This window comes from Typopeltis vanoorti, chromosome 22 (genome assembly GCF_054136105.1).
Source record: "Typopeltis vanoorti isolate ZY-2024b chromosome 22, IOZ_Tvanoo_1.0, whole genome shotgun sequence".
Classification (NCBI taxonomy): Eukaryota; Metazoa; Arthropoda; class Arachnida; order Uropygi; family Thelyphonidae; genus Typopeltis; species Typopeltis vanoorti.
In genome coordinates this window covers 35,520,124-35,537,097 of record NC_143570.1, presented here as the reverse complement: position 1 = coordinate 35,537,097, position 16,974 = coordinate 35,520,124, and the positions used below count along the sequence as shown (strand labels likewise).

Here is a 16,974-nt window from a genome sequence, read left to right as displayed (position 1 = left end):
GCCTGGTTGGCTGAGTGGTTAGCATATCCGTTCTCCAGCCAAAAGGCTGCAGGTTTGAATCCTGCTGTGGGCATGGATGTTTGTGATTGTCTGTGAAAATACTAGTGGTGGTGGTTTGACAGTAGATGGCATTGGTGTAGTTGCAGTTTGTTGTAGTTGGTGAATTGTGTGGTGGAGAAAGAGAGGTTTAGAGTAGGTGTCCTCCCGCGATGAGTCTTTGGACTCCCTGGAGGTGTCACATAATAATAATAAAAGATTTGTCAAAAACTGTAATATTAAGACTAGTTTATTACATAGAAAAGGTAAATACCTGTCATGTCTATTTCAAGTATTATAGGTATTTCAGAAGAAAATATGTCAGTAATACAAAAGAAAATTTTGCTGAATTAGCTTGTGGAATACTGCTGTAAAAGAAGATCAAATCTCTGAAAAAAAATTAATATATGGGAAAATAAAACTTTCCCAACTAGAACCTAACTCTAACATGTTATATACCAGTTGATGTTTCCTATCAATGCATGCAACATAAGCAGCTGCTTTCACAATCAGAATCATTGTATCCCATTCTTGGAGTAAGTGATTAACTGCTTCTTTTATTATTAACTCCAATAATTCTTTGGTAGGCAGTTCTTTCATCAATGACACAAGGTTATTTACTTTATGTAGGGCTTTACATAAAAGAAACCCACATACAGCTATGGTAGATACCAGATGTTTAATGTCAACTTCAGCCACCGGCCCTAGAAATAAAATTATGCATAAAATGAATAAAACAATAAGTTTTAACATAGATAAATTACTAAAGTAACAAAATACCCACAATTATTAACACAACTTTTCTTTAATAAAGATGTCTTAAATAAGAACATATATATAAAGTTTGATCAATAAATAAGACAAGGTTTAATCAATATATTACAGAAAGTCACATGATATCTGGACTTCTTGCAGATTCAAAGTGATGAACCATATCTGTTCCATAACCTACAACAGAAGAATTTGAAAAAAAAAAAAAAAAAAAGATTTTAGCAATCAATAACAAGTGCCTCCGTAGTGCAATTGGAAGGACGCTGGTACATTGCACCCCCCCCCACTTCAATTGGAATAGGTCTAAGTTCGATTCTCATCATGATGGGAGGAATCTTTATCTGGACGATTTTCAATTGAAGGTGAGTTAGCCAATCTCATACGGAGGTAGCAGGGTTTTTTCTCCCGGAAACTCGGGTTTTTCATTCCGTATACAGACAAATCGGCCCTTCAGAACACACGCAATTTACAGACAAAAAATACTAGTCGTTGTGGTGGTGGAGGTAGATGGCGTTGATGGAGATGATTCGTAGTAGAGGTTCGGTGTAGTGGTTGAGACAGTTGTAGATGTCCTCCCATGATAAGTCTTCGGACTCTTTGGAGGTGTCAGGAATAATAATAATAATAAAATATAATTATAATAATAACTGGTCTATATATCTTTGAAAATGACAGTGAACTATAAAACCCCTGAGATTTGCATAATATCAAAACTTTAACTTTCATCATCATGAATTTCCTGATATGTATCCACTAGGGGTGCTCAGGCTACTAAGCAAACATTACATGATTAAGGTTATATTATTATTAATCTCCTATCAGCATTTTTTCTCCAAATTAGTCTGTTACTTGTTGGCACTCCAATAATGCCATATATAATATTTCATGCTTCTAAGGCACTTCTGGCTTTTTTTTCCCTTAATGTTCAGCTCATACATGAGAGGTTGGTTGATCAACCTATAGTACATTTGCACCATATATGGGTAGTGGGTTGGGAAAGGAGGAACTTGTTTATATTTGATTTAAAAGACTGTATATTGTATTCCTTGGGAAACACAACAAGGTGTTTCCCCGCTACTGCTATAATGTTTCACAAAATAGCATTAGCGGGGATGGAGGAGGAGGGAAAAGAAACTTGTTCTGTGGGTTTCAAGATGCACTGCAAAGGGATGTTGAGCAGCAGTTGCACGAGTTCCAATGAGTTTGGTACTAAGGTAATGCTATTTCAGATGAACATTTGCTATAGAAATATCTGTAGAGAACACATATTACAGAAACCAAATGTCTGTGCAAAAGTGGGGGAGTGAGTTGGCAAGAGATGGGTCATTAATAAGTCTAATCGCTCTTCTCTGTATTGAGTCAAGCATTTTGAGGGAGCTATTAGGGGGCCTTACCCCATATGAGAGAGCAGTATTCAAAAGCTGAGTGGATTTGCAACTTGTATATAGTTAACAGCTGTTCAGGGGTGAAGTAATGTCTTGAACAAAAGAGAAATCCTAGTTTTTCATAGACTGAATAAATCCACCAAGACCTTGGTCTTCATCTGGGACTTTCCTGCCATCTTAGCATCAAACACCTTTCCTCATCCATTCTATTTAAGTGGCCATACCACCTCAGATTAGCTCTGCTTACACATTTTTGAATGTTGACAATGTCAAGTTCCTTTCTAATATCTTTATTTTAAATATGATTCTGCCAGAGGCAAATATTCAGGGCATGCAGTGCTCATCCACTGAATAGCAATATCACCAATATTATATTTTTGCATTTATAGAGATTACTTTAAAGACTCCGCTAATTGTTTCCAGACTTCGTATGATTCCTAAAAGTAAACACAATATACTATGCGTCATGAAGAGGGCACTTTTCGAAGTGTAAATGTTGTAGCGCATTCGCATTAATAGTGTGGGTGTGTGTTCAAAATACATACACCTTTGAGTCCTTTGAAAACATGTATAGATGGTGCAGTGGATCAAATTCTTAGCATTTTAGTAGTTTTAAACTGCTTGGAAGGCAAGCTCTGAGACAATAGCACTTAGAGGGTGTGACTGGTTATTATGTCAATCAATCCAATTGAATATTGTTATCTGTCATGAGTTGCTGTTTTTATTTTCTGAGTTTCATCTGTTTTGCATGCATGAAGTGTGAACTGATGTGGTAGGCAAGCTTTTATATATATAATATAGACAAGTTTTTAATATATAATTTTTAGATAAATTTATAACTTTTTTTGCCCATATTTGCAATGGAAAATAGTATTATAGTTGAAGGGGTAAGCTTCGTCCTCCTGTTCCAAATTTTACACCTTTGAGTAATTCAATTATACAATCAAACTGATGTGAATTTTGTAGCATAGGTTGCATAAGCCACGACAGCACACTCAACTGAAATGGGCATGCGATATGCCACTGAATTCTGACATCGATGCCATTTCTTCACTTCTCTAATTTTTCTCAGAACCTTCATGTGTGGCCTCCAGTCTTTGACTGAGTGCTTTATTTCTAACCAAAACTCTCAGATCCATAACTCTGGGGGAGAGTATACAAGACAGTGGTTTGAATACTGTATTGTATACTGCTAGTTTGGTGTTTTAGCTGATTTCTCTCATATTCCATATACATTTATTCAGCTGGCTACCCACCATACCATCTTCGCTTATTCTGTTGTCTATTTCCAGAATTTAACTTGCCATCATCACTTAAAACCGTGCTTAAATAGATGAAATATTACACTAGTTCTATAGGCTCTCCATTCAGAGTACATTTGGTGTGTTCAATGTTTCTGTCTATTTTCATAGTTTTGTCTTTTTATTATTAATTTTCATTCCAAATTTGTTACAGCTGTTATTCAATTTAGTTAGAGAATCCTAGATACTTGCACTAGACGTGTTTAGAAATACAACATCATCTGCCTAAAGCAAAATGCTAAGTCTGACATCTGCAATTCTAACATCAGGCCTAATGTCACTTATTTACATAATATGATACATATAAATGATGAAACATATGCATCCTCGTCTTATAACTGATTTTGCATCAAACTATCTTCCTGTATTTCATTCAGTTCTATTTGCTGACTTATAATTTAATAGACTATGTATTGCTCTGTATAAAGTTCTATTTACTCCATTCTCTGGGCACCTTGTTGTACACCTCTTCCAGATTTACAAAACTTAAGTACAGATCACTGTTATATTTCCAGTGTTGATTCATTATGTATCTATCTGTAAGAATCAGCTTTTTTTCTCTCTTTTTTTTTTAATTGAAAGATAGGCAATTTTAGTATTATTATTTTTCTTGGTTATATCATTGAGATCAAAGACTTATGTAAGTGGCTTAAATTAACCATTATTCACAAAATACCTATTATACATCTCCTTGAACTCATTCACCAACAATCCATTCCACACATTTACCACCCTCCAAACAAAAACTCTAGTCCTCACCTCACACTTTTGCAAACTATACTCATATACAATTTTCAGGAGGTGATTACTTGTTCTCCTCTTTCTTGCCATATGTGTGTGTAAAGGCCTGTATAGCTCAGTGGAAGTGATGCTTCCATCCTGTGTGCTAGGCTGCTCAAAAACAGGCTTATAGTTCAAGTCTAGTTGTTGACTGGAGGAACTTTTTCTAAGACTTTCTTTGAATGGTTCCCAAGTTAGTCAATCTCTGGCAACGCAAGTGGCTTTTTTCTTCCAGAAACTCAGATTTTTTTATCCCATAAATGCAAGAAAATCAACTGTAGAACTCACATTATTTCAGACAGTAACACATCCTGTTAGGACTAGGTACCGAGAGATGGCAGCACTAGCTAATATGTGCATATATTATAAAACCAATTTAATAACTTATGTTTCTATTGCCCCCCCCCCCCCTTCTCTCTCACTCTCTCTTCTGTCTGTCAACTAGCTTTGTAACCTGTGGATCTTCAGTTGATCCACAGGAAGCATTTGATAGTCCTGTCACAACCGTCTGTGGAAATACTAGTGGTGGTGGTTGACAGTAGATGGCATTGGTGTAGCTGTAGTTTGTTGTAGTTGGTGAATTGTGTGGTGGGGAGAGAGAGTTGTAGAGTAGGTGTCCTCCCACGATGAGTCTTTGGACTCCCCGGAGGTGTCACATAATAATAATAATAAAAGATTTGTCAAAAACTGCAATATTAAGACTAGTTTATTACATAGAAAAGGTAAATACCTGTTATGTCTACTTCATTTCAAGTATTACAGGTATTTCAGAAGAAATACCTGTAATACCTGAAATCCTCTTCAGCAATTTCTTATTCCCAAGGAAGCCAGATGATCAGATCCATTATTATTATTATTATTACAGGCAGCACTTCAATTGGGTTGGAAAACCCATTGTGGGATACCTACACTAATTATTATTCACACAATACCTATCATGCATCTTCTTAAACTGATACACTATCAGAGCACTCAGTCACTTTTGGCAATCCATTTCAGTTATTCATCACTCTCCAAGCAAAGAAAATCATCTTCTTCACTCTCCCTACTAACAACATTTGTACACAACTCAGGAGTTACATCTAGTTCTTTTCTTACTCATCATATATTGAAAAATGTCTTTTGTGTCAATCTTCACAGATCCCTTTAGTAACTTAAATTTCTATCATGTCCCTTTTCTATTGCCTTTGCAACTGACACACCTTCAATCTCAAATGGACCATTCCCCAAAGTCACCATATTGGTCCTTATTTTTGGATCTGGAGCTTTCTCTATGCAATGGAACTATTTTTCCCTCTTTTCATTCTCTTGGCATCCAAAGCATTTTTCATTTGAAAAAATATAAATTGCCTGAGCCAAAGTACAAGTAACTTTTTCTAGGCCTCGTTTCCTGAGTTACTTGTACTTTGGCTATAATCAGTGACTATAATAATTTTTATGGACTTTTATTGAGTTATAAGACTTGTTGTGGAGGCCTATTTTACACAACCAGTCTATTATACTACTCCTTAAACCCACTGACCTCTGCAATTTGAACATCCAATCAGCAATGAATTCCATGATCCAACCACTCACCATGAAATATCTTATTTCATGGTGAGTGGTTGGAACCACCTCCTTTCACAACTTTCAGGGTTGGCCTCTTATCCTTGTTTCTTCCCCTTGGTCTACTATATAAAAAATCTCTTCAGTGTCAATTCTGTAAATATCTTTCAACAGTTTAAATGTCTCAGTCATGTCATCTCTTCATCTTCTATCCACGAAATTCTGTGATTTGTATGCCTTTAAGTCTGTCCTCCTAACTAATACTGTAGAGTCCTGATATCATTTTTGTTATCTTCCTTTTTACAGATTATTTTATCTTCTTCAGATCCTGGTGATCAGATTTGAATACAATAATCCAAACGTGCTCTGTTCAAAGCTTTATTTAATGGTATCACCACTCTTTTTTTTTTTTTTACTACTAGTCAATGTCCCTCTTAGTATTGCAGCAATCCTCTGGGTTACCTTCACCACCTTTGGAATATGTCCTCTAAACTTCAAATTTTTTTATTAACTAGCACCCCAAGATCCTTTGTCTTCTTCACTTCCTCTAGTATAGTTTCATCAATAGAATATGCAGCCTCCCATTAGCAGATCCAAAATTTCAAGACCTTCCATTTAGTTGTATTAAACTGACACCCCTTCCAAGTCACATCATTCTGCAAATAACAGAATACTCACCTGAACTCAGTGACAACATCGTTGACATTAAGGTTAAAAAGCAAAGAATCCCAACACTGATCCCTGTGGAACCTCACTTGTGTCTTTCCTTGATGCTCTTCCTCCATGTACAACCCCTCTATCTATCAGACAGCCAATTTTCAATCCAATTCACTAACTGACGTGATGCAACTTAAATATCAACATGTGGCATCCTACAAATACCTTTCAAAATCAAAAAACGGTCAGGGTAGCATTTGCCCTTCCCTGACCAGATCTGAGCATAATAATACAGATGTGGTCTGTTCAAGGCCTTTTTTTAATGATATCACCACATTTTTTTTGCTATTGGTCAATGTCCCTCTTAGTATTGCAGCAATCCTCTGGATTACCTTTTACCATTTTTGGAATATGTTCTCTAAACTGGTAATAAAACTGAAGCTACAAATTATTGGTCATGCTGTGTGTGTGTGTGTGTAAAATCTCTTGTGATAAATTTTTTAAAAAATTTCCGAGATCGATTTTACAGAGATTTCCAACTTATGGAAATTAGAAATTATGTTTTAAAATAAATGTTATACCTCTACTTTTAAAATGCATAAATTAATGTATATAGAAGTATATGTAAAACAGAAAGTTAGGAATTAACCCGGATTAGCGATGATGAAGTAAGAACAAAAGTTCGCAAGGTCATATAGAAATATGCTCCCAAGAACAGGTAATCCTGGAAACTTCATCAAAAGAACAAAGGATAAGCTATGACATAAAAGGGCTCTAGGACCTCGGTTTTTGTTGTCCCCAGACTTTGGTTCCAGGTGCATGACCCCAGGTGCAAGGGGGGGGGAGAGGAAGGGCCATTATTCTGATGTGTTTCCTGTAGATCTAAGGACATGCTGAGCGAGTGTGATTACCCATTGGAGATTGCGGTGACTTTGGCTGTTCCATCCAGTTTCCCGATGGAGAATCAATTTAAAGCTTTCCTGGAAAACTTTTGCAGCAGAACCACCAGAATTGTCCAGACATCAGCTAGCACCAGGAAGAAACAAAATGTCAAGCTGAAACTAACTGACGTTTGTCCAAGTTTATAGAACTGTGTTTGTGAAAGTCAAATGTAAGTAAGCACTACTTTGTTAATGTCTTAAAAGCTTGTAACTGAGAATTGTATGTGTGCTTACAGAAAAAAACCAACAGATGAAAACATTAATTTGTTCAAACTTAATAATATTTCACTAGTTTTCTAAACAGCATCTTCAGAGCACAAATTATAACTGCGAGAAGAACAAGGCATGCAACCAAATCACTGTAAGCAATTCAAAATGTAACTGAAGTAAAACTAATGTCCTAACAAGCTGTAGTCTATGGGTTGGATAACTTGGAGAAGTCCAACTACTATTCTCAGAATGACCATCTCTCAGACCTTAGGCAAATTAATGCAACCATACTTGTTGAGGTTAGGGGGGAGTAGTTCATAGCTGATGCTAATTCCAAAAATAGTCTTTCAGATCTATAGTGACTTCTATGTAAGAACAATGTCATTTTCCATTTAATTGTATGTGCTTCCCAGTCCTAACTTGCCATACAGATGATTGCAAATGTAATTTTTGCAATCATCTGTATGGCAAGTTATTGCAAATGTAATTTATGCAATCATTTTCAAAGCAGATGTTAATTGATCTATCAGTCTGTCCAAAATAAGCTAAACTGCTGGAACAAGGAACTTTATACATTCTGGGATGTGAAAGAGGTTGAAGTAGCAAGCTGAAGGAATGGTTTGAATATGGCATGAAGTTCATATGTGCATTGAACTTTAGCTATCTTTTCTGACGTACTTTTAATATATAGAATGGGAATAGTTTTGTTGTGATCCTGCATGCTGGCTGCAGGAGGGATGAGGAGTATATGCAGTTTTTATCTTTTTATAACGGCTCTAACAACTGGCAAAAAAAGGGTTGCAAAGGTCTTTCAGCTCAATTTCAAGGGCTGTGTCACTGGAAAAAATAGCCCTAGCTTGGTGAGTATGGTAAGTGTTTTGAGGATGCCATACTATTGGGATGGGTGATGGCGTGATTGTTTATGTAAATACCTTCCTATATTTGTGGATTTTCTACAAATGGCAAAGGATAATGAGCCATTTTGAAGTCACACCCCTAGTGTATCTAGAAAGAGAAAACAGTTGTTACTTTCTTTTTCTGGCTAAAATGTATTCAATGTGTCTGAGCAACAAGGCCAAATCACAAACATATTAACACAGAACAGCCAGACTGCTGTTTCAGTGTTTCAAAATGTTCCATGTAGAAGTTAGCTACTGGGAGTAAAAAAGGAGAATCCACAGCAGTCTTATTCAGTTTTTTGTATATTTTCCCTTTCCATATGAAATAATCAGAATAAATGGTGAATTTGAATAATTCATTTATGTCAGAGGGGGAAATGAGGCTTAATGAGGTGAATGGATTCTGCAAAAAGTTTATTGGTGAACAATGAAGTAATGTTAAGGCTAATCATGATTTCAAAATCTGTCAATTTTTTTTTTTTTATTAATATTTTTTAGTAGAGAGCATTTTTAATAAAAGAAAGAGAGAGCTGCCCATGGGAGGAAAAGGTGATTTGGATAAATGGTTAGCTAGTTTGTAGTTGGGGCTGTCAAATATTGGAAAAAGAGGGTTATTAGGTGTGTGAATTTCCAGGACCACATACATCTGGGATAGTTTGACATGATAGGATTTTAGCTTTGGGGTAATTTCTTTGGGCCAAGATGTAACTTTTTTTAAATAATTTATACACTTCTTTCTTTTGTTATTTAGTAGGACCCCATTTATAATCTGAAGAACAGAAGAGTCCTTGAGGAGATGATTCATTTTTCTGTTATAATCCATTTTGTCCATGATCCTGCATAACTTTTTAAGTTTTGATATTTCTTTAGGAAGAACATTACTTTTTTGGGAAGTGGGGGGGAAGTTTGGATACTGACCACATCTGGATGAATGTTATTAGCTGTAGGTGAGAGATCATAGATACTCAGTTATGTGTTGACTTAACATGGATCATTAATTTCCCTACCAGAATACCTGATAATCCCTTCCAATCTACCAACACAGTTGATCTTTTCTTAACAAGCTACCTTACCAAATATATGTGGATGTCAGTTCTCCTCTTGGTAACTCAGAGCACAATCTTCACCAACAGTTCTTACTCTTGTAACTTCACTCATTACAAGGGTGCCCAATGGGATTACCATCTGCTCAGACTGAATAATAGAAATCATCTTCATAAGAATGAAGGTCTTCATTCCATCACAAATCCCCACTCACAATCCAAGTCTTGGTTCTCAAAAGTGTGCCAATGCAGTGTTAAAAAACTCAGCATACCATGAGTGCCTCAAGATCAAAACTCCAGCAGCTCAACTCCACCTTTGGCTGCTAAATCTTCACAAATCCCAAATCTGCCCAACCATGGAATATTGCTCTCATATTTGGATAGTACACCAAAATCTTCTCTAAGATTGCTTGATGCTATCCAGAAGAGGGCAATTCAATTAATTAACGATTCCTCTCTCATACAGATCCACTTAAATCCTCTCCTATTACAGACGTTCACTTTCCACCTTATGCCATCTGTTCTGCAGATACTTTCATAGACAGCGCTCTGTTGATTTAATCCCCCACTATCCTCCAAAATCAAAAGAACATGAGCTCTACTAATGCTCATTTACACTCCAGCTTGAAACTCACCAAACCAACTTCATTGCCTCCTCATTCATTCCATCTATTTCTGTGCATTGGAAGAGCACTGCCATTCTATCTTATCTTCTCCAAAGAACCTTCAAGTGTTTTTTTATTTTTTTATTTTTTTATTTTTTTATTTTAAAGTGAGTAAATTCTTCCTTTCTTCTTATCTTCTTGCTCACATATGGCACTGATATCCTATAGGTTTTATTATCTTTCATTTGTGAGTCAGATATATAAAAAGACTACTGTAAAGATATTTAGATATCTTTACATGAATTTTGTTTATGAAAAATAAGTGAATTAAAAGTGAAATAAAAGATGTATAAAATATTGTTACATTGATAAAATCATATTTTTTTAAATGATATTCTACTAAGAAGAATATAACAGTAATGTTTGTAGTAGTTTTGCTACTGATGGATGACTAGGCTATTAGGCCATAAGGCGTGTTAGGCTATTAAGTCTATCTGCTCATGGTTTAAGACACTAGTGGAATTATTTTCCAATGTAGCAGCAACAAGAATCGGCAAGATGTACATACCCTTCCACATTGATGGCATTAAAATACACATAGACATTTTTTTTATGCCAAGCATCAAAACAGTCATCAAGGGGAAACAAACTTCATTGCATAATCAACAAAAGTATCCAGCCTGCAATTACTGAAAAAAATTCTCTCTGCTATCTGAGATATCCAGCTGTTGTGATGTCATTCACACAATCGCAAATAAGTGAATATAGCATATGTTCTACTGTAATATGAAATAAACAGCTGATGCACAAGGAGAAGAATGAAAGAGAAAGAAAATGGAATGGATAGAAGTAGATAAGTAAGAGTTGTAAACAAATCCCTTTAAGAAATGAAAAAAAAAATATAAGTTATGAATAGCAGGAGGATGTGAGCAAGTAGGGAACTGAGAAGCAGTTTTTTTTTTTCTTTCTTAGAGAGAGAGAGATAGAGGAGAGAGGTAGATGAATGGAATGTATCCAAAAGGTGAGCACAGAAGGAGTGTAAGAATTTAAGGAACAGTTTGATGTACACTGTGTAAGATAGTAAGGCACACAATGATTTTTTTCTTTCTTTTTTTTTTTTTTTTTAACTCCATGGGGAAGGATGGTGAAAATGTGACGGGGGAAGAAATGACATTTATAAAATATCAAATTCAACAAGTTAATACTTAATACTAACCTTGCCCATGATGGTAGAACTGAAACATCTGCACAAGAGAAAATGCACGTGTACAAAAGGCATATCTCCAAAAGTCATAGCGCCTCCGTAGCACAACTGGAAGAACAACGGTACATTGTGCCCTTCGATTGGAATAGGCCTAAGTTCAATTCTCGTCACGATGGGAGGAATCTTTATCTGGATGATTTCAATCGAAGGTGAGTTAGCCAATCTCGTATGGAGGTGGCAGGGTTTTTTCCCTGGAAACTCGGGTTTTTCATCCTGCATACAGACAAATCGGCCCTTCAGAACACACGCAATTTACAAACAAAAAATACTAGTTGTGGTAGTGGTGAACGTGGGCAGTAGATGGCGTTGATGAAGATGATTCGTAGTAGAGGTTCGGTGTAGTAGTTGAGACAGTTGTAGGTGTCCTATGCGATGAGTCTTCGGACTGCTTGGATGTGTCACGAATAATAATAATAATAATAATAATATCTAGATGCTGTAAAAGGTAGGGTTCATATTTTGGTCCTATCACCAAAATATGAACCCTGTGGGCTAACAATCCACTAGGCTTTGAAAATTTAAATATTGTTTTCAACTCAGATAAATGCAGAAATCAGACAGACTCCTTCATAAGAATTAAAGCTTAGATAATTAAGACATGAATGCCAATGGAATGTTCCAATATGTTCTATCAAACATGAAAACTAGTCCAACTGAGAAAAGATAGGGAAAATGTAAGATTGAATTATTAGGGGTTAGTGAAGTAAGATATGGAGTGGTACAAGTAGAATAAATTGTCCCAATGGAAATGTGTTTCTTTATTCAGGGATGACTAATATAACTGAAACAAATCAACATGGAGATAGAATCCTCATGAGCAAAAGATTTAGTAATGGATAGGAATCAATTTCAGAATGAATAGACAACACAATCATAAAACTAAATTTGGATGGCTAAGAGTTGCCCAGTGCTATGTCGAGATGAGAATGCATCCTTTGAAGAAAGAAAAGTTTTACAGTCTACTTGATAAGATCTTGATTATGACACATGGTAAAGAGAGCATACTTCTGATGGGTGATGTCAATGCTAAAGCTGGTACAAATATTGAGGGGCTGGATAACATAATGGGCAGACGTGATTTGGGAGAGATAAATGCTGACAGTGAATTATTGATAGAACTGTGTAGTAAATATAATTTAGTAGTAGGTAGCAAACTCTTCCAGCATAAGAGAATACACAAAGTAACTATAAAATTAAATATGCCAAGAAATTATATTCTTGGTTCCATCCTTTATCCAAGTGCGAGCAAACAAAGTTTGTGCGTGACATAATTTCACTACTGGGCTACTTGTATATAGAGGAGAGTGACTTCACATTAACTGCCTTAGTATCCCATAATACAACACACATATGACTTCTGCATTACTTCAACCTTAGCATCATGAGTTTGGCTTCGACTTTTGATGAGATCAGACGTGTTATTTTAGATTGAGCCTGATTAGATTTCATACAAGGTTTTTCAGGAATCTCACATTGCACTGGCACTGACATAGTTTGATTCCTACTCTCTCCCTCTGCATGAAAAATGCACGAGGTTTGATGGCCGTGCAGGCCCTGCCTGCAAAGAGGACCAGTGGTGGATTTATGGTTTTTTAGGGATGTAGGCTTTCATCCTGTGGCCAAGTGAATTTTCGACACCCCTTCCCCTTTAATTAAGTATTTTAAACTTAAGTATTGATTTGCTGGAAGACACATTTGCGTGTCTATGGGACTTTACTGGAAGATCATAAGATCTTCGGGATTTTTGTTAGTAGACCCTCTGAAGTCTACAGGATTATCTACAGACACTGGAACATTCTCCAACAATATACGGTGAACAAAAATGGAAAACATAAAAGACATCAAGGACGCCATTCAAAATCTAAACAGAGATCTGACACTTGATGTTCTTAAATTTACCTTAAAGAAATTTGAGGCAGAATATCCCGGATTCCTGAATATCTACACTCGGGTCAACGACATGGAAGAAGTTGATATGGATACTGAAGGGACTTCATACCTATCCCACCACCAAAGACTCCCCAACAATATGATTGTACTCATGAGGAACAATCAAACAAAAGGCGAATAACATTTGAAGATCATATGGAAGAGGATGTAGTAACACATGATACTCAAAAGAAAGAAAAGGTCCCTCCAGTTATCCTCCAAGACAAAGAAAAGTGGACCTCAGTTTCATGGTCCCTAGGAGAACAAAACATCAACTTCTCCAGGGCAAGAAATATTGATGAGGTTAAGTAAAGATTCATCCTGCTAATGTTTCAGATTATTGTAAGATGACGAAAATGCTGGACAACTCCAAATTGCCCTTCCATGCCTTCGCACTAGCAAGTGAGAAAAATCTTAAAGTGGTACTTAGAGGGGTTGCTGAGGGCATCACAACTGATGAGATCACTGCCGACTTCATCAGTCAAGGACTGAGCCAATCAAAGTTCAGCAGGATGCTGAGATCTGATAAAAGGCCAATGCCGCTGGTGTTGGTTGAAATCAGCAACACACAGAAAAGGATATATGAAGTGACAGATATCTGCAGGCTCAAAATTACAACCGAGCCTCTAAGGAAGAAGGCATCAGCAGGGCAATGTCATAGATGCCAAAAATTCGGGCACACCCAAAAGTTGTGCAGAGCTTCCTAAAGATGTCCAAAATGTGGACAGGGACACCAGACCAACACCTGTGCCAAGCCACGATCTACACCTGCCTGTTGTGCTAACTGTAGAGGACCATATCCTACTAATTACAAGGGGTTCCTTCATTCATGACCAAAACATACCCAGAGGTGGCACGAACTCAGATTCCGTCATCTGAAGAGCAAACAAGCTCCAAGTTAACATTAGTTCTAATTGCTTGACATGCCACCATGCAGCATGGTGGCAAGTGAGGCAGTTAGAAGCAGTGAAACATGAATTCAGCAATGCAAACTCCTCACCATCTTCCAAAAAGGGATTCTATCTAGAAACTCAATCCATACTGACAGCTCTCTCTCTCTCTCTGCAATGTATAAAAAATTCAAACCAAACTCCTTCATGATTATAGCATGGAATGTGTAATAATTTCTCTTTTCTTTTAATTTATTTATATGTATATTTATGTACTTGTAATTATTATTTATTTAATTACTTTACTTATGATCAAACCTTCAAACAAAGATTAACAACAGCAGAAATGAAGTTTATGAGAAAAACTGCAAAGTATACCCTATTTGATCACAAAAGAAACGAAGATATTATGAAAGAATTAAACCAAGAACCAGTAATTGAAAAAATTAAAAAATATAAACATAGATGGATGGAACACGTTCAAAGAATGAAAACAGAAAGATTACCAAAACAAGCCTTAAAGTACAAGCCATTAGGAAAAAGAAAACCAGGACGTCCTCTTAAACGATTCAACGATGACTTCTAAGGCTGGAACAGGACATACTAGGCCTAAATCCTTGATACGTATGATGATGATCAAACCTTCAAACTGCGTCTTTGTATTCTTTTCCCTATCAGTCATAATTACTGAGTTTGTAGTCATTGCTTGAGCTAGTTCAATCATTCTTAATCCTCTCTGGCTATAATTTACCCCCCCCCCCTCTCAAGGTAGCTAGTATGCTAATTTTCACGTGTACTTAGTCTAGACTCAGGAAGTGCTTCGGGCTGGAACCAATTAATTCCCTTATCTACCTTGCTGACTTCCTCTTGCACTGATCTTTAAAAATTTATTTGTTTTTCGACTGCGCCATTAAAGATCACGTAGAGGAATTGCATGTCTTTCCCATACATGCAAGAGAAACATCCAGCTCAACACAGAAATATCTCTAAAGTTTAATTCTAATTCAAGCAATGTTTAAAACTAAAATCAGTCAGTCGTAGCTATTCTATCTTCAGGACACACAGGTTCTATGTTTTATGAGACAGTGCATTGCAAGTCAGAATCAGGCAAGCTATTAACAAACAAAACTATTCATTCATTCTAAATCAAAGTAATTACAAAGATTAATTCTACACATATCAAAATATCTATCTCTGATTAACTCAGCTAAATAACAATGAAAACAAAGGAAAACATGTGTCAGGTTCTCCACTCAATTAGATTAGCATTTCTTGCTTAAGCCTTTTGATAAAAAATAATATACATGCTTATAACAATTAGACACGTGGATAGACATATATACACTCTAACGTAACTTAACTCAGGCTAAAAACAGAATTGGGCATAACTAAACTTTACAATCAATTTCCCCTTCATCACATAACATTAAGAAAATTCTCTGAACTCTGTACGCAGTTTGTTCACCGTTAAGTAAAATTATCGTTTTCTGACTTCACGAATGTTCTTTATGCTAACTAACTATGAGATCGGCATTCTTAGCCTTAACATTCACAATCTAGGAAAGTTCTGAAAAATTCTTACTTGCAACCTTGTCAGCTAGTTCAGTACACTAGATCCTAGAGATCACGACCATTTTCCTCTTCCTTTCGGTGTAAACCACAATCGAGCACTAGTTCTTGGCAACAATGATACAGCACACTCGGAGATCGTCTAGAAACTTAGCAGTGGGACTTCTGGAATAGACCGTCACTGCTGTTACGAACCTCCTATCACATCGGACTTCTGCTAGTGGGACGTGAATCCCCATCCTTGGAAAAGCTAGACACAAGAACCTCTTTGAGACGAGACTGGAAGCGAGAGCCAGGAACAGAGTGCTTTGGCCCTTCGATTTCTCCTTTATCCTACTCTCCTGACCTTGGAACAGCCTCAGAATAAACCGCCCAGATATTCTTGGAGGGGTTTTTCTCTGCCACCCAGTGGTAGAGCTAGGAGGGGTGAGAAGGGGGAGGTTCGCACCTCGTGGCACTTTGAACCTTTTCGAACTTTTGCAGTTAATTCTAAAATACAGTCTCGAGAACTCAGTTCCAAATATTGTAATACTACTGCGTATTTCCTCACAATTGGTGTAAGTGTTGCTAGTTGTGAGATGAGTTTTTCTAAATAAAATAGATTAAGAATTACCTACATTACTATGAAATCGACTTGCCAATGTCATCGATGATTTTGCTAACAGAAAAGCAAGAAAAATAACATTTTAGAATGTTGAAATTAAAGTTTTACTTAAAAACTAAACATAGTGTTGTAATTTATTTCCCTATATGTCATTTTGACTTTTTGTAGCATTTTTGGTGTGTATTGAGAGGGGTGGCAAACTCAGGGACCACTCTGGGCGGCAACAGCTCTAGCTACGCCACTGCCACCACCCCATTGTTGCTGAGTTCTGGAGGGAAAACTCGTAGCCCGTTGAACCTTCGTGACTTTCTCTAGCCTCAGGTCTATATGTCTAATCCTGTTTGAGCTAATTCTTTGTTATTATATATTAGAGTAAATTGTTAAAATATTTTAACAATTTACTCTAATATTTTACCAGATTCAATTACAAGTATTTTGTATAATTAGTTATTTCCAAGTAAAATCGGTATGGAAAAATTTTGTTCTAATTTTTCTTCACAAAAAGATTTTACAAATGTTAACGGCCTGAAAAATAAAATTCTTGA

General features: G+C 36.4%; 1 protein-coding gene across 4 annotated transcripts in view; it reads right to left on the bottom strand.

Moving 5' to 3' along the window:
- Positions 1 to 268: 268 nt before the first annotated feature.
- Positions 269 to 16,974, bottom strand: part of LOC150094297 (protein mono-ADP-ribosyltransferase PARP4-like) — an 879,331-nt gene continuing 862,625 nt past the window's right edge. For all 4 annotated transcript variants that reach the window (XM_090411811.1, XM_090411813.1, XM_090411810.1 and 1 more), the window contains one exon: positions 269 to 740. In XM_090411811.1, the coding sequence (XP_090267937.1) occupies positions 418 to 740 (323 nt within the window). In that variant the 3' untranslated portion in view covers positions 269 to 417. The remainder of the gene's footprint in view (positions 741 to 16,974) is intronic.